This window comes from Perca flavescens, chromosome 4, assembly GCF_004354835.1.
Source record: "Perca flavescens isolate YP-PL-M2 chromosome 4, PFLA_1.0, whole genome shotgun sequence".
NCBI classification, from domain to species: Eukaryota; Metazoa; Chordata; class Actinopteri; order Perciformes; family Percidae; genus Perca; species Perca flavescens.
This window is the reverse complement of record NC_041334.1, coordinates 20,989,516-21,012,995: the sequence shown is the minus strand read 5'-3', so window position 1 is coordinate 21,012,995 and position 23,480 is coordinate 20,989,516. Positions and strand designations below refer to the sequence as shown.

Below are 23,480 nucleotides of genomic sequence, written 5' to 3'. Positions count from 1 at the left end.
GTGGGCCCTAATCGAAATGTGGCCCTGTGTCTAAAAGTCCATTTGGACATTTTAAATTGATAGGCTATTAGAAAGATGTTGCAGACTTAGTAACATTTGTCTCAAGACATTTGCTCTTCTTGCCCTATAAGCATGAGGCAATCATTTCAGAGAGGTAGCATTAAGTGACATCAGGACAGAGTTGCCCTAGTTCTGGTAACAAAACTTAAAGAAATATAACTTTCTTTCATCCTCAAATGGATAGACCGTAAACATCAGTATTACAGAAATGTATCATGTGTTGGGCTTTTTTTATGGCAAGAAAGCTTACACTAGCATAGGCTACATTCAAAACATTTCCCAATCACCCTCATTCACCCCATATCAAGATCTGAAAAACTGTATTGCCCATTACAAGCAATGGAAGTTTGTCTTTGAAGTAGCCTAAAAACAACAAGTAGGCTAAACCTAGAGTACACAAACATAGCCTATATAGGCTACATGAATATAATATCCAATAGGCCTAGTGGTTTTTGGTGATGAAAGTTTGTAGCCTTAGTGATGTCTTTTTATTTTGAGAAAAGATTAAGCAGTCATTTGTAGGCCTATAACAATGTAAAACACTTAATGCCTGAATAATGTGTTAAAAGAAATTAATTGAAAATGCATTGTTATTCGGCCTACGTTTTCCTATTAATTAGGCTCAAGCCTCCTTCAGCCAGGATGTGCTTCTTCTCGTCGCTGTGCTCGAGCGAGAAAAGGGGGAGGGTGGTGGGAGGGGCTGATGTTGTGCCGAGTTTAGCACTTTGCAACATGATCCGCGCACACCACGGAGAGGCCGGGCTCTGCGGTCCTTCATCCTGCCGTCCCACCTCACCACATGGAGACCGGATAGAGCCACAGTGAACGGGGAATGAAAGAGGTGGACCATCTTCCTCTGTCGGCTGTCTATATGAACCCGCACAGCATCAGCAGCGTCTGATAGCCTACAGCAAAGGCAAACACAGAGATGAGGGCGACGGGAAGTAGTAGCCTACTGCTACCAGTGCTTATTGCGGTCTGCGTCAAAACCTCTCGCTCCTTCAGAAGATAATGCCCTCGGTGCCTCTTAAAGGACTTTCTGGGTTTATTATTTGCTTGCTGCAGGGGTCCATGTCAGTAGCCTATCTCGTGGGGGAAAGTCCAGCAGGGACAGTGATGGTCACCCCGTCTCCAGCCTCTCAGTCACTCTCAGCCTCTGCACTGTAAGGAGAAGCTCGTCCTGCCTGGGGGACTGGGCTTGTGAAGGAATATGCAGAGATAAAAACAATTGTTGTTGTTGTTGTTGTTGTTGTTGTTTTTGTTGCTGCTGCATACAAACCAGACAGAGCCTTAATTGGATTATCGGGTGTTGTTGTTTACCAACATGAACTCGCTGTTTTTCTCCGACACTCCGCCCGGGCCGATGTGCAACGTCCCCACCGGGTCGGGCGCGGTGACCAGCGCACTGCGAAATGACCTGGGCTCCAACATCCATGTGCTGAAAACCCTCAACCTGCGGTTCCGCTGCTTCCTTGCCAAAGTCCACGAACTGGAGAGGAGAAACAAACTCCTGGAGAGCCAGCTGCAGCAAGCTCTGCTAAGAACGCAGTACCGCCACCTTTACGCCCGTGATGTTGCCGTGCAGACGGACGGCCCCGATTCCCGATTGCCGGGCACCATCTGGAGTTTCACCCACGTCCGGAGGCAAGGGGAGCGCTTAGAGACCCTGCGCGGGCCCGGGTTATCGTGGTCGCATCCGGACGGAGTTGGGGTCCAAATAGACACCATTACCCCAGAACTGAGGGCTCTGTATAACGTGTTGGCCAAAGTCAAGCGGGAGAGGGACGAGTATAGGAAAAAGTGAGTAAAGACAGATGTTAAACTAGCGTGCATGTTGATTGATAGATTGTTTTCTTCTGCAAAGCTGACAATCTTTATGCATGGATACATCCTTAATATATTTAACCATATATGAATAATTTTGCATGGGAGTAGCAAAGAAGGTAACAAGGCCCTGAAAGAACGTTGCTCGGGGCCCCCTTTTCCTTTCTGGGACAATATCATCACTCACCTCACATCTACACAGAAATAAGATAAAACATGAAATTAGTTACAACATGTATCATAGACACACTTAAAGCCTCTGTGGGAATTTTACTGAAAATGTAAGTGATTTCTGGTTAAGCCTACATCATAGTCCACACTGCAGGCACTCACTACCAGAAGTTCAAGGGCTGACATAATTGAATGTAGCCTAGCAGTTTAAAAGCCGAGAAGTTGTTCTAATGTAATGCTTTATTAAATCAAGACAAATAATCAATATTGCTCTTAAAGATAGGCTCGTTTTTAACACTTGTTCACAGTAGAGCTGAAAAGATTAGTCGATAGCTAGAATATTAATCAGTAAACTATTCTGATAATCGATTAATCATTTATCATAGTTATTATCATTTATCACCGTTTATCATTTTTAAACAATTTTTAAGTATCGTTGGGGTTTGGACTGTTGGCTGGCCAAAATAAGACATTTGAAGACATCACCTTGGGCTGAGGGAAAACCTGATTGGCATTTTCACAGTTCATGACGTTTGCAAATGATTAATTACTTAAGCGGTTGCGGAATTGATCAACTCAGAAATGATATCTCAGTTGGTTGAGAGATCTGGGATGTTTTCATGTGCCCATCACTGTGTGACTTCTAACTTATCAGTGTGACTTTTTGCTGTGGGTGTGGCCTGTCAATGTCACCAGTATAGTGAAAAGATGACAAACATCGCAGTGATAGCGTTACACTTGAGGTGGTATTTCACATGAAAGATATTCGAGCTGAGCTCAGCGTTTAACAAAGACCTGTATTGTGAATTAACCTGATCCGGTGTCTTCTGAGGAAATTCCTTTGCATGGCTCAGTCTCCACCAATTGTTCTTAGAGCCATTAGTTGTGTTTTCTTGAGAACTCACTGCAGCGTCCCCCGCTGACCTATACGTCACTGCTGGCCCCCTTGGCCTGCTACTGGAGGGAGACAGGCCAAGCAGCCGCCTGCTTCTGTTTGCTTCCATGATTCAAGCAGAGAGGCATTTTAACAGGCCTCCATCTGCTCGGTGAGGTCGGCTATGACTAACGCCGACTTCCCTGGGATAGTGCACTGACTCAGTGACACAGAATGCGTGTGCTCTCCCACTCCTCTGGGAAACTGGATATCCTGTCCAGTCATTCTCTGTAACACCAGCATATCCTTTTTTGTACATTTTTGCTTGAGAAGATGGAGGCCAGTGACTGGGACGACAGCCAAATTAAAAACTGCTGCAGCCGAAGTCCCAAATTTTAGACCTCCTTTCGGCAAAAATGGGAGCTCTTGACTTTATAAGTCATTGAAACAGCCATCTCAGTTGCTTTGTAATCAGGATTTTAAAATACAGAAAATACAGAAAGCTAATGCACTTTGCACATTCACTCATAATGCCTATATTATGCCTATAAATAGTGGCTGTTGAGTAGACGTTTTATTCAATTTTATTTTGTGTTGTAGGTGTTATGTGTGTTCACATTTTTTCTTTAATGACACAAGTATCAAAGTGTCAAACATGTTCTTTATATTACAGTATACATTTTCCATCTAGAGAAGTGAGAAACAAGACACATTTCTAGTCTCTTTTTATTACCCAATAATCACGGTAATCAATCTCTTTCTCTGCCTTTCACGTTCCTTCTCTGCTCTGAGCTCAATAGTTGCATCACTGCTGAGTTCACCTCCCAGTTGTTTTCTCTCCGTTGTCCAGTTTAAATCCTCTTGACTATAGTCACGTTTCACCATTCAATCCCCGAGCCCCATCCTGCCATGCCTTTTTTGTTCTGTAATCTTTGTGTTAACGGCCATTCCTTCGTCCTTCACCCCCACCCCACCCCCCTCCTCTCTGTGTCATTCAGACTGCTTAGTAAGGCATCCTCAATCCCGACAGAGGCCCCCCCTGTGCTCCCACACTGCCCTGGTGATTTATTAAAGCTTTACGAGTTTGGACACACATAAAGAGATAGATGGCCAGCTGGTCCATTTCTGATTTGATCACTTGCATTCATAGTACTCAGTTGTTTACTTTCTGTCATTTTACAGTACTCCTCTTTCTGTTCAAGAGACTATTATTTTAGCCTGAGGCAAAATGGTGTGATTTATTGCACATTGTTGTTTATAACACAGTCACTCATGAAGTTCAGAGGCTGTTTGAATACATAAAAAGACTAAAATATACCAGAAAACATATTTACCAGGACAATAAAGAGGTATATTATGGGCCTAGAAATATGAAGGAACAGGAGGACAGGATGGCAGGATGTGCACTCAAGATGAAACTCATGACATTATGTAATAAATAAATACATTTTAAGTTTTTAACCTCTTGAATTCCAATTGTCCCCTTAAATTACCCCTTAAGTAGCTTTAAAGTAAAAACAATACACTGTTCTAACTTCTAAACAACTGTAGTGTAAACAAGCATAAACATATGCAACATTATAGCAACAAATAAGTGTAATTTAAGAAAAAACTCAAGAACTATTCTGTGTACCAACTTTTTTTCAACTTCTCTTCAGACAAAAGTTACAAAATCACATTTGAGTACCTTTTTCAGATGAGTTGGTTTTATTTTTAAGGGGTTACGGTATTTTTTGTAATCTATCGATTTTTCTTACAAGTGGAAAAAGTGCAATTTTGTCGTAGACAAACATGCTATTTATTTCCATTCAGATGTTTCCTCAAGCATCTACAGTTATTACAGTAGCAGTTTTTCTGAGCAGAAAAGTTTATTGCTCCAAAAAACCTTATTATATTTCCAAAACAGCTACACTCCATTATACAACACCCTTTTGATAGAGAACATTCTTGTTCTTTCACAGCTACAGGATGTATTTGGGAATCTGGAAAAACTCTTTAACCGATTAAGTCCACATTCTTAACTAATTTATCAGATTTATCGCCATCAATTGAAAAAGTGTGCTTGATCTCACACACACACACACACACACACACACACACACACACACACACACACACACACACACGCACACACACAATCCCTTTCTCTCTGTCCAAGCATAGGCTGCATAAATCATACAGACATCTTATATGAGTGTCCAGGTTACATACCTCTCACACTGACAAACGAGCAAGCAAGGGAAAATGGGTAAGGTCAATGCCAGTTCCTTCATCCACACTGTTTTTATGCCACTGTCTTGTATCACTGTGAAATGTATCACTTGGGGGTTACTGAGTCTGTACCAGTAATTGCCACCAGAATGTGATGAAAACAGTGGCTGACATTGATGAACAAACTAAACAGTCTGCAACCAACTGTATGTTAATTAAGAATATAAGCTGTGCCTGTCTGTCTGTGACAGCATCCTTTATGTGGACAAGTAGGAGAAGTGCACATTTGTTTAGTATTTACATACTGTTGGTGCAGAGATATTGCAGACAGCTTTATCTATTATGCAGATTACTGCACAGACTAACAGACAGCAGTTATACTTGTGCTAATATGCTAATACGTTTCCAAAGAGCTGTGTTAGGGGTAGTTATTTGCTTATTCCAAAGAACATAGAGCACAGTATACAAATGGATCTAGTTTACATGCATTTCTGTGGAATTAAGGTGCTGTGGGATGCAGCTTTAAGACGATTGCACAGAAAGAAATAGATTAGGATTATTTATATTATTTTACAGTTTTTAGGTGCAATGCAGTGTTTTAGACATACTGTAATGCTAAATGACACATTAGACAGCTACAACCTGCACCCCAGTTGGGACTTGAACCAGAGATCAGTGCTGTGGCCTCTCCTAATTGGTTGTTTATTCCATAAATAATTCCATTATTCCATCCAGCTAACAGAGGCCAAACAACAGTCCTGCTGAATGACAATGTGAGCGAACCAGAACATATAGCGCAGTCTTGGGGCCTCCTGGGCATGTTCTTTCTGCATGAATAATTCACATACAGCTGAATTTAGCTGCGTGTGGATCAATGCATTGAGAATTCACTAAAGACCCTTTTCCGAGGCTTTGATCTTTCTTCCTGAGATTAAGAGAAGTGAAAGGCAGAGCTGAACATCTCTTTTGAAAGTAAGATTCAGGGTTGTTCCTTCTAAAGAATTGACTAATTACAGGGTGAGGTAGACCGTGATGCCAAAACTGTAGGCTTTGTGTTTTAAATGTCATATTTCCCCACAAACAAACATGCTGGGCTGATGAGCTCTTCAGCCTATGTCTGTCTGTCTGGTGCTGACCTGCCCTTTGTATAATCCAGGCCGTCTATTTAGGAGAGGGATTTTCTTTAAGCCGTCACCTAGCACCGAGGCTCCAACCTCCAACCAGCCCTACACCAAATCCTGGCATGCAGCCGCCATACTCAACTGGGGCCTCTCAGAGTGGATACGAGAGAGAGAGAGAGAGAGAGAGAGAGAGAGAGAGAGAGAGAGAGAGAGAGAGAGAGAGAGATCAGTTCACTAAAACCATTGAGCTCTAGGTTATAGCCTATATTGTTTCTTTCTTACTCCCTCTTCCTGTCTGTGTGGTGCACTTAGGTCATCTTTATTGATTGGACAAAGTATTAATTTTGTACATATCATCATCATTACAAACCTGGATTGTTGTCAGTAGAAACATTTAAAGATATATCTTTTTCCTCTGTGCCATTGTTTTCCAAGAACACATCAAGGAGCCACACTGTTGCACTGGTTCTCCATCAGGATATCTGAGGGGTCCTGAGATGATTAATAAGTTAGGAGAAAAGAAAAGAAGCATATTTCTGCAACCCAAAATGTTACATTCTTCTGGCTTTCCTTTGGGAATACACCAACAATGTATTATTCCGCAGTTAAAAATAGTCCCCAACAAATGCACTAAGTACCTCTTTTTAGAAACATTTGCTAAAAACTACAGTGCCCTGCTGTTTTAGACAATGACTGAGGCTTTTTTCAATCTGATTCTTTATATTTGTGACAAGTTTGTAAAGATTTACTGTACATCTTCAGTAGGAACCAGTGGTTTGAGCCTAAGCACTACAGACAGGGCGGGAAAGGTGGAAAGTATTAAGAGACAGAATAACGCATTATTGTTTTTTGTGTTTTTTTTTTATAGGATTTGTTGACAATAAGAAAAATATAGAACAATGCCAGTCTCATTCTTTAAGGAACATAGTTGTCCATGGACCCAGATCATTATTAAGACAAGAAGAAACAGAAATGTGGTCTCTCTCTATGTCTGTATTGATCTGACTAGAAAATCTGGGCGATACCATGAGGAGTGTGTTTCCCCCTCTGCTTCGTCGTGCCTTTGTTCTCTCTGTGCTTGTGTCTGGAGCTGCTGTGCTGTGAAGCTGTGGTTGATTATTCAGGGCTATCAATACAGCTGAGAGCAGTGGCGCGTTGCCATATTTAAAAGTGCAGAAATGCACCTGTCTTTCGTAAGCGCTGACTGCATAGGGGAGAGTGTACTGTACGTTTTTTTTTGGTTGGTGGATTGTTGCAGCAGCTGTGGCTTGAGGCAAAGCAGGAGACGTATAGTTTGATAGGCCAAGTAAATCTCGCTGCTAAGTCCATAATCATCAGACCTAATCCTTATTTACACCTTAAATTTTAGTATTTGCCTTTCTGTTCAGACCTGCTCAGTTTGAATAGCTTTTACACCTTTTCTAAAGGCCTGGATGTGCTGACACAGCATCCTGACTTAAAACCACTGTATTTCAAAATCTTGTTATGCTTTTTTGCCAGGCACCTTAAAAAAAAAAACACACTTCTTTGAGCAGCATATAATGTCAGATAGCAGGGTGGGGTGCGAGAGTCTTCACAGGGTAATAAATCTACGTCTGTGTTATAACATGTTTGTCCTTAAGGTAGTCCAGATGTTTCTCTCCTCAGAGCTCCTTGGAAATCGTAATGTAGTGAGAGATGAAGTGCTTTAACCTCCTGTTGCAGCATTTTGATTATGGCTCTTGCAGAAGAAAAAAATGTATCATGGTAAAGACACAATTGGTGATACATATGCAAACAAAGTGGACTAGCCAACACGTGATATTTTCTAAAACTGAGAGGTTTGTTAATATCACTAATGTTTGAAATGTATTTTATATAGTGAAAGATTTACACATTGGGTCTTTAATATTGTTGTGTTGATTTTCAATGTAAATTTGTATCACAAATATGGCATTCTCCTTATCTGTTTAGGGCCTTCTTGGTTCATCTTTACTGAGTGTGCCGATAGCTGTTTTCCATCTTTACATCAAAGCGTTGATTTTCTACCTCATTTAAGCAGAAGAAAATGTATGACATACTGTACATTGTGGGTCTCAAAACTCTCAAAATTTTCCCCAGGCTGCTGGACAGGTTTTTGATGTTGTTTTTTTTTTTTTACAATGAATTGTAAATGAACTGTCCCTTGTACCCTGCATACTGCTCCAGCATTGTCATGGCATTGTATTCCCTAAGAACAGCATCATCCTTCCAGCTGACAGTTAACAGTCACCTTAAACTCAACATGAAAAATATAATAATATATATATATATTGAGTCCACCTCAACCTTTTTTTGAGGGTTTAGAACAAGACATTTTGGTGTTTTTGGTGTGGGGTGGTAAATGAAAGTGCTGTTGATCGCAGCTAAGGTGTTTGCGTTGACAAGTTTGTCAAGTAAGCTTGCTTACTGTGTTATAGAAAATCAACTTTTATTTAGGATGCAACTCTCTAAAAAAAATCACAGTTTCCCAGAGCCCAAGGTGCCATCTTTTATCCGACCAACAGTCCAAAACTCAATGATATTCAGTTCACAATCATAAAAGCAAATTTGAATGGCTGGAACATGAGAATTTGACGATTAAAAACAATTGACTAGTTGATTAATCGACTATAATTGGCTGTGGTTCAGGAGGTAGAGTGGATCAGATTGGTTAATCGCTGGGTTTGTTGCCTGCTGTCCTTGAGCAAGACACTGAACCCTAAAGGTCAGCACCTTGCATGGCAGCTCGCTGTGCTCAGTGTAGTGTGTATGAATGGGTGATTGAGAGCCACATTGTAAAGCACTTTGGATTAAGGCACTATATAAATGCAGTCTATTTACTGAAATGGTAAAAAAAACAAAAACACAATTCACTCTTAACATAGGTAGTTTCAGTTCTCTTTACGTGATTAATTGAAACATAATTTTGCTCAAAAGAAATGGAGCGGGTGCAGTTTTATAGTTACTCCTGGGGTTCATCCTACAGGCGTGTGTACCCAGAGGTATAAAAGACATTTGTTTAGTGATGATCACTCATAGCTCTATTATGTCTCACGTAATTTGACCTAACACACCCTGGCCGGTGAGGATTTGTGCCAGAAGTGAACCTCTTTATCTTCTTTTCTTCTTTAATGTCCCTCCCAGTGCAACTCCACCCTAACATGGCCTGGGCATGCAGACTGTTGATTGTGCTCCTATTATTGTGCTCTTCCAAGGAATCTCACAAATCCATGTCATTTGTCAACCAGAACATCCAACTTAAAGCCCCTCCATAGTAGGATTGTTAAGAAGGATCTCTTTAGTTAATTGTTTTTACCTGTTATTCCTTTGGAGTTTTGTGCAGATACATGTTTTATACTTGTACTGAATGCTAAGTCAATAGCCAGGGGCTCAAACTATTATGTTGGCACTATAATGTGGACTGCAGAGAACGACATCAGCGGGAAAACAACTAAACAGCACAGTGTGCTTTGTAGGATGTGGGGTGGGGTCGCTTTGCAGTGAAGATTGCAGGGAAAACTGATTTTTTTGTCACCCTCCCTCCCCCTCCCCTTAAAGGTCCAGTGTGTAACGTGTTTAGTTGTTCATTATCAAAATCTGTGTTGTCTGTTCACAAACTTGTCCTTTTTCATGAATATTTACCACCACCATCAATTCCAAGTATTCCTTTTGGCTTGAAATTTTACATTTGCATTCGCATGAACTGGGGTAGACGCTCCATATTCATGCGCCTTCTTGAAATACGTTAGCCGGTAAGGGACATACAGGACATACTGCTCCGCCTTTCGCGTTTTCGATGTCACATGATAAACTCACAGGGTGCTGCTAATGCTGCTAATGGGTATTGTAGCTTCCCGGCCCCGGCAAGTTTGAAGAAGGAAACATGGAGGACCACACGTATTCAAAATCCAAATTTCAGGAACAGGAGTCTTCTTCTTCACCCAGAAAAAGAAAAAGGATATTGAAAAGAGCAAGAGACACGCTTTTTGAAGCGGGAAGGCTACCATAGCTGTAATATGTACTTTGAACTGCGTGGTGCTAGGGAGTTGATTGCGATATATGATTCCTACCCATTGGACCTTTAAGCTGCTGATTACATTAATAAGCAAATGATGAACTCTTGTTCCTGCGTGTTAATATCATCTGTGCTTGTTGCTTTTTAGTTAGTTTTGAGAGAGAAAACAAAGCAATATTAGTTATTATTTGTAAATATTGAGATAAAAAATAGTTATAAAAACTCACTTTCCATGTGCTTGTCAGTCATTCTTACTTAGTACTGTAAGAAACTCTTGTTGACAGAAACTCTTTTGACTTCCTGCCAGTTCTGTCAGCAAAGACATTTAACTGTCAAGCATTCTAAACAAACCATTAAGTTTGGGATGGTTTCACATTGGTAACACCTTTGCATGTCCCTACAAAGATTTATCATTAATAAGTTTGAAAAGTTGCCATTATAAACACTATAAGTTCCTTTGAAAAGCAATTATCAATATTTTTTCAGGTTGCTCTCAGGTCATACCTATTAGTTGGAACCGGGTGGTAATTACATTGGAACAGTGAACACCTATGGGTTTGCCTCCCCTCTAAAGGGTTTACAGCTAACCAAGCATCAGCATCCCTCAGGCCAGAGAAAAGAGGGCTTGGACAGGCTTTGGGAGTTACCGGTAAGCAATTAGATAATGCATGTGCGTAGTGCAAACACGTCAAGCTCACACCCATATTGCCGGGGAAAAGTCAGTGTGGCAACGTTATGGGGCCGGGTCAGGACAGAGGATTAGACATGTTACAACATTGGCTCCCAGTTATCTGCCAGTCCATCAAGGGAGGATCCATTGGTGTCGTACCAAACCCTCTATTTAGATAGATGCTTTGATCAGTGTAAAACAGTTTGTTATAGTCTCACCTTGTGCCAAAGGATGTCAGAAACATGATTTGTGTCCAGGCTATATTTTCTTTTTTAATGTTGCCGCCTTGTTGTGATGCAGCTAGTCCATGTTGTATATTAGTTTATTGTATGTTGCCTGAACTTGCTTCTCAGGGCTCATTTAGTGTTGACAAGTTCTTCCATTGAGCGAGGATTTACAGTAGATTGCTAGATGAAGTTTTAGTCTGCTAATGACTGATGAAGATCCCCTGACACAAACGAAGTTTATAAAACCTTCATCCCTGTTTGAGTGTGTAGAAACATACTGCTGTTGCAAGAACTTTAATTAAGAGGTAATTGTCTGGTTTAAGCCAGAGAACATTCATCAAACTCACAGATTACATTTCCCAGTGCATACAACCTCTCATCCTCAATGTTAATGTAATTTTATCCAATCTGTTCCAAACATGCATTACATCCCAGACTTTGAAAAGTGTGTACCAACTGATATTGTTCTGCTGGAAAAATGTACCAGCTTGTCTAATGAAACTGCGCTTAGTTGGCCTAAAAAGATCTCCAAAAATACTTAGTGAGGGTTATCTCTAACAACTTTCAAAGCCTTTAGATAAAAGCGAGCTTTGCAGACCGATTAAGAGAGAAGGGGAGGGAATGACCAGTTATTTAGGATAAAGTCCTCATATTTCATAGCAAAGCTGACCTTTTTTGTTCACTGTAGTCATATTTCACAACCTGAAGGTCTGAAGTTCAGCATCAACCAGTCTGGTTTATTGGAAGACGCATAAGATAGTAGGCTATAAGGAAGAAGCTTGGTGTCATTTATCATACTTGTGTTCATTTCACCCCCCACTCCAGAATGTATAGGCCTAGTTACTGGGAATTTCCATGCTTACAATTTCCCTGAATTGAATATAGAGCTGGGCAATATATCAATATTATATCGATATCGTGATATGAGACTAGATATCGTCTTAGATTTTGGATATCGTAATATTGTAATATTGCATAAGTGTTGTCTTTTCCTGGTTTTAAAGGCTGCATTACAGTAAAGTGATGTCATTTTCTGAACATACCAGACTGTTGTAAATGTTCTATTATTTGCCTTTACCCACTTAGTCATTATATCCACATTACTGATGATTATTTATCAAAAATCTCATTGTGTAAATATTTTGTGAAAGCACCAATAGTCAACACTACAATATCGTTGCGGTATCGATATCGAGGTATTTGGTCAAAGATATTGTGATATTTGATTTTTCTCCATATAGCCCAGCCCTAGTTGAATATATTATAAAAACGTACCACTTTGTTAATCCCTTTTCCTCTAGCTCCACCATGAGGTAGACTTGGTTGTTTTTTTATCTCAATTTCTCAACAACTATTGCATGGCTTGCAATTAAATTTGGTACACACACTCATGGTCCCCAGAGGATGGATTGTATAAATTTGATTGGCTGATCGTTTTTTCTAGCACCATTATCAGGTCAGTTTTGTTTGTCCAATACTTTAAAGTACTCAAACTCAGAACATTCAGCTGTATGTTTGTTTTGCTAATTAACAAATGTTAGCATTCTGACATGTTACAGTCCAAACTAAGATGGTAAACCTTATACCTGCTAAACATCAACATGCTAGCATTATCATTGTGAACATGGTAGCATGCCAGCACCGCTGGTCCCAAATACAGCCTCACAGATACTAGCAAGGCTGTAGACTCCTAGGCTTGTTTTTGCTGCTGCCAGGCTGTCAGACCTGTAACATGTACACATGATCCAATGTAATCATGATACATTAAGTAGAGAGTCATCATTTAGAAGTAAGACAGTTGGGCAAACAAGGAATATTCTATAACATTAGATCTATCCATACCTCTTTCAGGAGTGTTTAAAATGCTTTTGTACTCCATGATGTCACCAATAAATAAAAAGATCTCCTCTTGAAAAAACAAGATTTCAAGAAATCAATCGAACAATGACAAATACTGCCATCTGTATTAGCAAGTAGTAGGGCTGGGCGATATGGACCAAAAGTCATATCCCGATATATTTTGGCTGAATATCGATAAACGATATATATCCCGATATTTATTTCCGCAAAGTGAGAGCAGTTCAGTCAAAGCCAAAGCCAAATATGACATGTCACAAGTAGTTTCATAGAAACCGGCTATTTCAGTGAACAGTTGCAAAATCAAATGAATAAATATTAAACAGGTTTCTTCACCTTATTCATGATTAAATGCTCAACTGTTCAAATAACAATATAATTTAAACATAAATATTGTATAACAACAGGAGTATCATTTTTTTTTTAAATCAAAGCTCCATAAGGTGCACATTTAAATAAAAAAATATCTTTTAATAAAAAGCCTATAAAATAAAAGAGGCCAATCCAAAAGGAGTCAGCAGCTTGCTTGGAGCAAGGATCAAATTTGAACTATATTGATATATGCGACATTGGTCTAATTCCATATCTCATTTAAAAATATATCGATATATTTTTTATATGGATATATCGCCCAGCCCTACGTTGACTTTAAGACATCAGCAAATATTGTATATATGTCGTTGGTAGGGCTGGGCGATATGGAGAAAATCAGACATCACGATATTCTTGACAAAATACCTTGATATCGATATTGCGGCGATATTCTAAGGTTGACAGTTGGTGCTTTAACAAAATACTTAGATTTTTGCTAAATAATCATCAGTAATGTGGATATAATGACTAAGTGGGTAAAGGCAAATAATAGAACAGCTAGAACAGTCTGATAAGTTCAGAAAATGACATCACTTTACTGTAATGCAGCCTTTAAAACCAGGAAAAGACAACCCTTATCTCATATCACGATATTACGATATCCAAAATCTAAGACGATATATAGTCTCATCTCACGATATTGATATAATATCGATATATCGCCCAGCCCTAGCAACTAGCACAATTTACTCGCTCCCTAAGGGGCAATGATAATGGTGGCTTGTGAAAATGCCTGTGGTCACTTAGCAACACCGACATTCTTCCTGCTCGGCCTGGTGGTGTCTGTGTCCTGTCTGTGTTAGAAGGGCTATATTTATGTCTGGCCATGCTTGTGGAACATAAAGCAGACGAATCTTCGGTCAGTGAGCGATGATCCTGCCCGACATCTCTGTGCGCCGTTTACATGATTGGACCAGCCAGGAATTCATTTGAATGCACTTCCGATGGCACGGTTTCCATGGACACAAGATCCATGAGAAGATGGGGGACCTACTGGTCATACCTCCCCCCCCTCTCTCAGGAAAGCCTTAGATTGCTCACTATTTCACATCTCTGTGCCATAGATGCTTCTTGCCATCACGCTCCTCCTATCCGCCTATGATTATTGGAAGAATCTGTTCTGAAAGTTAATTATGGCTCTGGATTGTACACTGTATAATTGCACATAGAGGGTGGGTAATGCTGGTGGCATGGAGCAGACATTATATAGGCACCTATAGGGATCCATGGGAGGAATCACATGTGCTCTGGACTCTCAGATGTGATTTGTCAAAGCTGTCAGTGGGCTCTTTTCATACGAGCAGCTGAGCTGAGTGGGTGTTTGTCCTGCATGTAGCCAGATGTATTGATTCTTCAATCTGTTATCATATAACACTTCCTGTTTTACTATTGCCTGCCCTCAAGAGAATGAATTGTAATGGCCCTATTAAAATCTTTAGTGTTTAGAAAGAGATTTCAATTTTTTGCTGTAGAAAAGGCACATGACAATTTGTGTCTTCACAAAAAAGCATTATTATTGTTATTTAACATCAGGTGTAAGTACGCTGAGGATTATAGGGTAAGGTATACTAACGATTGTGATTTGATAATATTCTTGCATATTGCATATTAGTATTGCTAACATAGACTGTATATAACTGATAATAATTTGTTTCCAGTTACCTCCAGTAACCCATACATGCTCTGATTTGGGCACAAAATTCTCATATACCCGTATATAACTTTAGACTTATACACAGATAAATCAATAAATTAAAATAATATTACTTGTAAACATGTTAGAACATTGGAACAAAAATAAACCCCAAAATAAGTATTTATTTGTGTATGTATGTATTTTTGTTGGGGATATAGACACGCATAAGCAGATCAATATATGCACTCAGTTGCCAGTTTATTAGATACATCTAGCTAAAACTAATAGTGGTCTAGTCCTGGAGAGAGGTGTTGATTAAACATTATGGTCCTTTTGGAGGTTGTAGTTTGTGCTGCTGTTAAACTGTATTGCAGTATACTGAGAGGTGTTTGTGTTATTTAGCCTACCCTCATTGATATAACTGGTAGGCTAAATAATTGTTAGAAAAATAACATAAGGTAAATGAGGACAAAGAACCATTACTGTATTTTGACACCAGAAATTTGTTAACATCAAATAGTTTGAGGAATAGCAGAAACTTGAGGGTGGAAGTTGAATAAAATGAATTAATTAAAAGGGTTGTAATAAAGTCTCTAAAAAATTGTGTTAATAGGTTAATCTGCTCTAATACATAGGATCAGTTTTTAAGCTTGTAATTTGATGTCTGGTTACTGAGAAATTCCACTCAGTAAGTAACACTTTCCAGTACATCGTATAGTTTAAACAGGGTGCTGTCTGACTCAAACTTTTATTTGCAGTGAGTAGCAGAGGCTTTGTTGAATGATACGCAACCACACCTCAAACTTTTCCCTGTGCTCCTTTTGCTTTTTACTGCAAAATCAGTGCTCCTTTGGTATTTACCGCCTGTTGCACAACAGATATTTGGGACTTAAACATCAGGTCATTAAAATAATAAAGATTAATTTGACAGTCACCTCCAAGATATATTTCCTCATTTTAATTCTGACAGCTATAAATCAACCTCCTAGATTAAATAATTATGAATGTCATTAAAAACTATCAAGCACAACATTAGTGAAACAGATTTGGATGTGTGCATGTGGTGCCCTCTGGGACAGTGATGGGAGAACACTGAGGCAGCTTGCGTGCAAACTCCCAGACATACCACACAGTGCAGGGAGTGTTAGTTGGCAGGCGCTGCAGGAATGCTATTGTTCAACAGACAAAAATGGTATGAGAAAATGTCTATTTGATGAGAGACACTTCATTTTCCTCCCTGTGTTGCACCGCAGTATCCTCTTAAATCAGTTTTTCACATATTTTTCTCTACTGTGTTTTTCTTTTTGCATCCATTGAAAAGTTAATATTCCGGGTTTTTTTCTTCATTCATTTCATTTGCTACTTAAGTGCTACTGTAGTCAATCATGCAATACTGATTTAAGTAAGCAATTACCTTGTATTCATTATTAGATAAAACAAAATAAAGATGATTCATTCTGTACAGGGCTTATAGTTTTCTCAATGGAAATTAGATACTATCTTTATGTGGCTTTAAAAGAATCTCCATAATTAAATTTTGGCTTTGCTAACTATCTATTTCTAGTTTATTTTTGCCTCCCAAAAATGGAAAAGAAACCACTGAGTTTATTGCTGCAAATGAAACACATCTGTAACACCGCACAGTTAGTTTTTGATTTATTAGAGCCAAATTACAAAGGATGTGTCTAGCAGTAGATACATGTCTATGAGTGGACACAGGCTCCAACCCTCCTGCTGTCTTTGTCCTTGTAAGGAGACGCCGGGTGTGAGTCACGCCAAAGGTACAGGAAAACCAGAACCACGGGCCAGATAGAATGCTTTTGCTATGTGGTTGTGTCATCTTTGTTTGGATTAGCCATTTTTTAATCTGGATGCGTCTTTAAAACAGACGGTAGTTTTCCGTTCGACTTTTATGGATTGCTGAATTGAAGCTGCTCCAAATAATGTGGAAGCAGTTGCTGTGTCAATGATTTCATTACCTTTGATAGATGACCTAAATGGCCTTGACATATTGTTGACACAGGGAGGCTTTCCCTCCACCAGTAAGTCGATTTAATCATGTTGTCCAGTTATCACCTCCGGTATTAAAGAAAGGACGTTGTGGTGGTTTCCTCAGGAAGTGACAACACAAGTGAGTGCAGATGCTGTGACAAACGGATTTGTGTCTGCAGAGGATGTGATGCAGTTGTGAACTCCAACGACCTCAGCGAGGTCCTGCGGCAGACAGGCGGAGTGTTGTGGACACAGTGAAGCAGCTCTGCCAGCATTTTTAGAGGCTTCAATCTCTGTGTGAGCTGGCACGCCCTGCCAAGGAATACTTCTCCCTAATTAGACAGTGTACATGAATGGAAACAAGGCTGCGTTTTGTTGAGAAAGTGAATCTCTAGTGATGCATGTTGTGATACCAAAGCAACTTTTGGCTGCGTTTGTGATCCTCAATGGTAAAGGAATGGAGTAGTGGTCATCAGATGTCAGCTTTCACCCAGTAAACATATATGGTCAGGCATGTGCTACTTACACCAGTAGGCTTAAACACACTGGCTCGCCCAGTCTCTCTCACTCACTCACACACACACACAAAACCCCTTCTATTTCCTCAACTGTCGTCGTCCAAGTGGCCCAGTGGCTCATCCTCACATGGGTGTCTGACACTTACTTCATATTACTGAATGAGTTCCTTATTCATTCTGAACGTCTCTGAACTCTCTTTTGGGAAGAGTCCGTGACTCAGCATGCCTGCATTCTCATATCCAAAGGAACAAGATGAGTAGGAGCGTGCTGAACTCACTGATGCAGTACAGGCTGAGCGATCCTTGTGCCTTGTGTGCAGTTCATACCGCAAGGCAGTTCTAATTTTGTTTTTACATAGCTACCATGGCGCAGATGAGTGATAGGACCTGTCAGGAGAGGGAAAGAGAACTGTTACTAATCATAGCTTGCAGCCTATAAGGGGGAGGGTGGGTCTGGCACTTATTTTAGCCATCCTAGCGCTATGGCTCTAGAGATGGTTTGTTGGTCGGTCAGTCCACCACTTTGATCCAGACTGAAATATCTCAGAAACTATTAGAATGATTGCCATGGCATCCATGACACCCTCAAGATTAAATTCAATCACTTTTGTGATCCCCTTGCATTCTCATCAGCCTCAGCTGTACTGCTGCTACAGCATGCTAACACACTAAAGTAAGATGGTGAACATAGTAAACATTATACATCCATAACATCAGCATTTTAGCATTGTCATTGTGTCATGAGCGTTTAGCTCAAAGCACCGCTGTTCCTAAGTACAGCTTCACAGTACATGGCTATAAACTCTTAGTCTTGGGTCATCTTATATTGCTTGCAAATTGACTAAACCAATAATATGAGCTGCTTGTTTTATTCCAACTTATCTGCCCTACTGGCGACTATGATGTGATGAATAATTCAGTCCTTCTCTTCAGTTAATATTGGAATTACTTTACACTGGGGTCCGTAGTGTTAGTACATGTTCGGCTCCATCTGTGTAGGTTTTTTGACTTGTCATCAGTGAGATCTTGTAACTCCTGAGACATTATGAGGAAAGAAGCAGTAAGCATAAAGGAATTCAGGCTGCAGCCGAGATAATCCACCTTTTTGGGTGTGGTAGAGCCCAAAGGTCTCTCTGCAGTCATTTAAAGGTTTAAAAACTATTCATAAGCAATGTTTGTTGTTTTTGGAGACGGATGGAACTCCATTCTCTCTATGTTTTTTTTTTATTGAGGCAGTGGGATTGTAAAGATGACCATCAAAAGGAGGAAAGAGACAAACAATTGAAAATAAGGAGGGAGGGATGGGTAGTGGGTGTAAACCCACATTGTCAAGGGCATTTTGTAATCAGAGATGGGAGTATTATCCCCACAAAAGTACCATTAACCTGTCTAGTGGCCCTCATGGGACGGGGCCCAGCAGTAACTGACCCACCTCTGTGCTCTGTGTTGCAGATGGGAGGAGGAGCTGTCCAAGCGAGAGCAGCTGGAGTCCACGGTGGAAACCATGCAGCAGGTTGGAAAAATAAAATATATTCCACTAACATGCATAGCTATTTAAAGTCTTGCCAAGGGCCATTTACCACATGCAGACAAGGAGCACAAATATGATCAGAAGAAAAGCTGTGTGTACACATACCGTTTTCAAAAGTGATGCATATACATTTATATATAGCTCAGTTCTTTGTGGATTTTTATTGTGTGGACTTAGCAGAGCTGGGCTAGAAGCAGAAAGAGGATTTCTGTCAGATTAGAAAACACCTATTACATACCCATCAGGAGGAGTCTGTTGGCTTAGATCTAGATATAAACATCAAATATCACAAGCAGTCTACCATTATGTTTCTGTTCAGAGCAGGCAGAGGAAATAGATGTAGAGGCAAAATCAATTTAAAGTGTCGCACCTTGAGGCTATATCACAAGTACGGTGGCCGACAGGGGCAAACGCCCTGCAACTTCAGAAAACACATGCAAATAGACAAAACACAAGCAAATTAAGAAAACAACTACATTAATTTGACAACACATGTGCAGCATTCAGCAAACGCGCTGCATATACACACAACACAACCAAATATACAAACGCGATGCAATTAAAAAACGATGCAAAAAGAAAAGCAAACCCCGAAAAAAGAAGCGATGCAAAAAGAAAAACAACTTCATTAATTTGACAACACATGCGCAGCATTCAGCAAACGCGATGCAAATACACACAACCAAATACATAAACGCGATGCAAATAACAAAACGATGCAAAAAGAAAAGCACACAAACGCCGAAAACAAATGCAAAAGAAAAACGCTGCATCCAGATTCCACAACGGAAGTTCTCCAGGCCTCTAGAGGGAGCAGCTAAGTGGAACAGCTGGATTTTCGACCCCTTTTCTGCCTTTTTATTAGAGTCGGGTATGGCTGCATAGTAAAAAGAGAACTCCTGTCTCATGCCCTTATTAATAACATAATATAATATATTAGTAATATACAGTCTCTGCTCCCATCTGCGATATTACAAATCCCTCTATGGCCACGCCAAGACCCGCCCTTCAATAGCGTTCACACACTACTATTGGCCAGGCGTCCATGCTTACATGTACAGGTCCTATCCCCTGACCAATCCCCTAACCCTAACCACTCGAGGTGAAATGCCTGCTTCGTAGGGCGGGTCTTGGCGTGGCCATAGTAGGATTCGTAATTTTGCCTCAACTAATTTCTCCTCAAGATACAACATATTCTTACATACTACACATTTTAACCACATTTCACTTAAACATTTTAGCTTAAACTCAATGTTATTTGTAGGGCTGCCACCTCTTAGTCGATTAGTCGACTAATCGGTCGTTTTGGTTTTAGTCGACTAAGATTTCTTTAGTCGATTAGTCATTTTTTATGCTTATTCATGCTTAATTACTTATTTCCAAGAAACTTCTGAACACATTTATGGTAAACACAAGATTTAAAGTGGTGCTTTTGCAGGATTAATTGTGGAGAAACTCAGTTTTACAGATGGTTAATTAACTACATTTATATTGTGCTTTTCTAGTCTTAACCACCTCTCAAAGCGCACAGCTCTGTTAATTAAATCAACTAATCGATTAGTCAACAAAATCCTATAAGTGTTAGTCGACTAAGAATTTCTTTAGTCGAGGACAGCCTTAGTTATTTGTCCATCTTAATTGACTAGCTTATAGAAAACATAGCAGTCACAACTAAAGGACGGAAAATACATACGTGTCTAGCTGAATTAACCAACAGCTAAGTTAAAATTTACAACAATAATTTCAATATTAACCATACCCTTTTATCAGGTTCATCAGGTTAGTAGCTAATTCCGACTGGCTTTAAAACACAAATCAAGCAACAATTCTCAAGGTTATCAACACCGATAGTAGTAATTTGCTGTTAGCTAGCTAGCAGCTAAGATAACTCACTGGAATATTCAATTCACACGCCGTTTGGACGGGGTCGGCAGCTCCACGACGTTGTATAACTTCTCTTTCACGAATCTCTCCTTGTTTATTGTTGCTAATTTCCTACTTTAATCAAAGTGGTTAGACCATTTCAGCAACACAAGAGCTACCTGCTGGCGCTACTATTGTGTCCACCTTCTCTCTCCAGTAGCGGCCGGGGGAAGAGTTGAATGACAGGTGTTGAGAACCAATCAGGTTGGATAAAATAACATGTCTCCAATTCTGATTTGCCAGGGACGCAGCGAGGTGCGTCCGGAGGAGAATTTTTAAGAAACCAATTAGAGACCAGCTTCAGGTCACATGCTGGCCGAAAGTTTAAGGACTCACATACACATCCATTTGGCCGGCGTCCCTGCAGCCCTATGCTGCAGCCAAGAAACCGGAGGAAACATATTGAAACATAGAAAATAGTTAACCGATTAAAGCCAGTTTGTATTAAATGCTGAGGCTCTTACTACCAGTTATGAGTAAACTATTTTATTTTTCATTTTTTATTTCATTTTTATATCATTTTTGTATACATTTATATTTATGGAATTTTGATGGGGGCGGCGCCCCAGCGCCCTCTATTGAGAAGCCGCCACTGCTAAACAGTACGGCAATCATGCTAATGAATACAATAACTTTTTCAGGGATCTATTACTTACAACACAATGGAGCAAGCAAAGCAGTTTTGTCTTTATGTGCAGGCCGGATTTAGGCTATTCAGTTTGATAAATCCCACGGTAAATTGGCTGGTTTACTAAACAGGGAGGGACTATTTTAAATAGTCTATTTTTTGTATTTCAAGAGCGTATTGCTCCACAATATGAATACAGATTGGTCACTTATTTTGTGGTATAATCACAATATCGCACTAGCAGAACACCAAAGGAAGACGAGCCGACCAAACGCTAGCTTTTATTTTGAAAGGTCGAAGCTCGAGCACCAGCCTCCCGGCTGAGACGGGAGCAAAGACAAATTACTAATATATTATATTATGTCATTAATAAGGGCATGAGACATGAGTTCTCTTTTTACTATGCAGCCATACCCGACTCTAATAAAAAGGCAGAAAAGGGGTCGAATTTGCTGAATGCTGCGCATGTGTTGTCAAATGAATGAAGTTGTTTTTCTTTTTTGCATCGCTTCTTTTTTCGGGGTTTGCTTTTCTTTTTGCATCGTTTTTTAATTGCAGCGCGTTTGTATATTTGGTTGTGTTGTCGCGTGTTTGCTGAATGCTGCACATGTGTTGTCAAATTAATGTAGTTGTTTTCTTAATTTGCTTGTATTTTGTCTATTTGCATGTGTTTTCTGAAGACAAGGCATCCCAGCTGGTGCGAGTACCCCGTGTGGTCAACATCCTTTCCTCTCTGCTTTTGCACAAATCGTTCAGCGACAGCATGCATGTTTGTCTTGGATTCTGGGTCAGCAAACCCCCAGATAGAGAGGTGGAGTGCCATCCCACGGGGGATTTAACCTTTTAGAGCACACAGGCAGGTGCCGCTGTGTATGGAAGAGCTGGAAATCTGTTCAGAGATAGTAAATTCAGTGCAAACAGCCATTTATTATGAAGGGCTGAGAGCCAAAGGGCTGTTACATTGTGCTGACTTAATACAGTTAACAAAAAGTGGCACTCCTCTAATGACAGAATGAAGTCAATAGGGTTAGTCATCCTTTTAGTCTTTCAATTCAGTCTTCAAATTGCTGAGCACATGTTTACTAGCTAAATAGGATCTTAAAGTTTTGTTAATGTAGTGTAGTAGATGAGGGTGGTCCAGATGTTTTGGAAGACAACATTTAAAGTTGAACCTTAAAGGTAATGTTTGACATCTTGGTATACACTGTTATTTGCTTTCTTTATCAGTAGATCAATTTCACTCATGTTTGTACGACAAACAAGAAGCTACAGCCAGGGGCCGCTTAGCTTAGCATAGCATAAAGACTGGAAGCTATGGTAACACCTAGCCTGGCTCTGTCAAATGGAAACAATATCCACCTACTACCAACCTGTACTAGACTGATTTTGTTACCTTCAGACAGAGCCAGGCTAGCTGTTTCTTACTGCTTCAAGTCTTTATGCTAAGCTAAGCTATCAGGCTACTGGCAGTATCTTCATAATTACCGTACACTACAGGCATGAAAGGGGAATGGTCCATCTCATCTAACTCCCCCATAAGCATATTTTCCGAAATGTTGAACTATACAGTTTTGGCCTCTTGGACCTGAAACACCCAAATCTCTGTGTCCTACCTTCTTGTATGTTCAGTTAACACACATGTAAAGATTCTACATGGTTACCTTTCCTTACATGGCTCCTAACACCTTGAGTATCGCTAGATGCTTTCAACAGAGGCTAACATTTGCATTATCTCAGTTATATGGTAATATGTAAAAGAAATTTAACCATGACCTTTGGGTACTCAATCATAAAAAGCTTAACAGCAACCAATATGAAAATGTGTAACCGTGTGCTTTTTTTGAGGGGCC

The 23,480-nt window shown here is 40.0% G+C and overlaps 1 protein-coding gene across 1 annotated transcript in view; it reads left to right on the top strand.

Annotated features, from left to right (window-relative positions):
- The first annotated feature begins 781 nt into the window (after window positions 1-781).
- Window positions 782-23,480, top strand: part of iffo2b (intermediate filament family orphan 2b) — a 28,161-nt gene continuing 5,462 nt past the window's right edge. Inside the window, exons 1-2 of the mRNA XM_028576098.1 lie at window positions 782-1,860; window positions 19,001-19,061. Of these exons, the coding sequence (XP_028431899.1) occupies window positions 1,385-1,860; window positions 19,001-19,061 (537 nt within the window). The 5' untranslated portion in view covers window positions 782-1,384. The remainder of the gene's footprint in view (window positions 1,861-19,000; window positions 19,062-23,480) is intronic.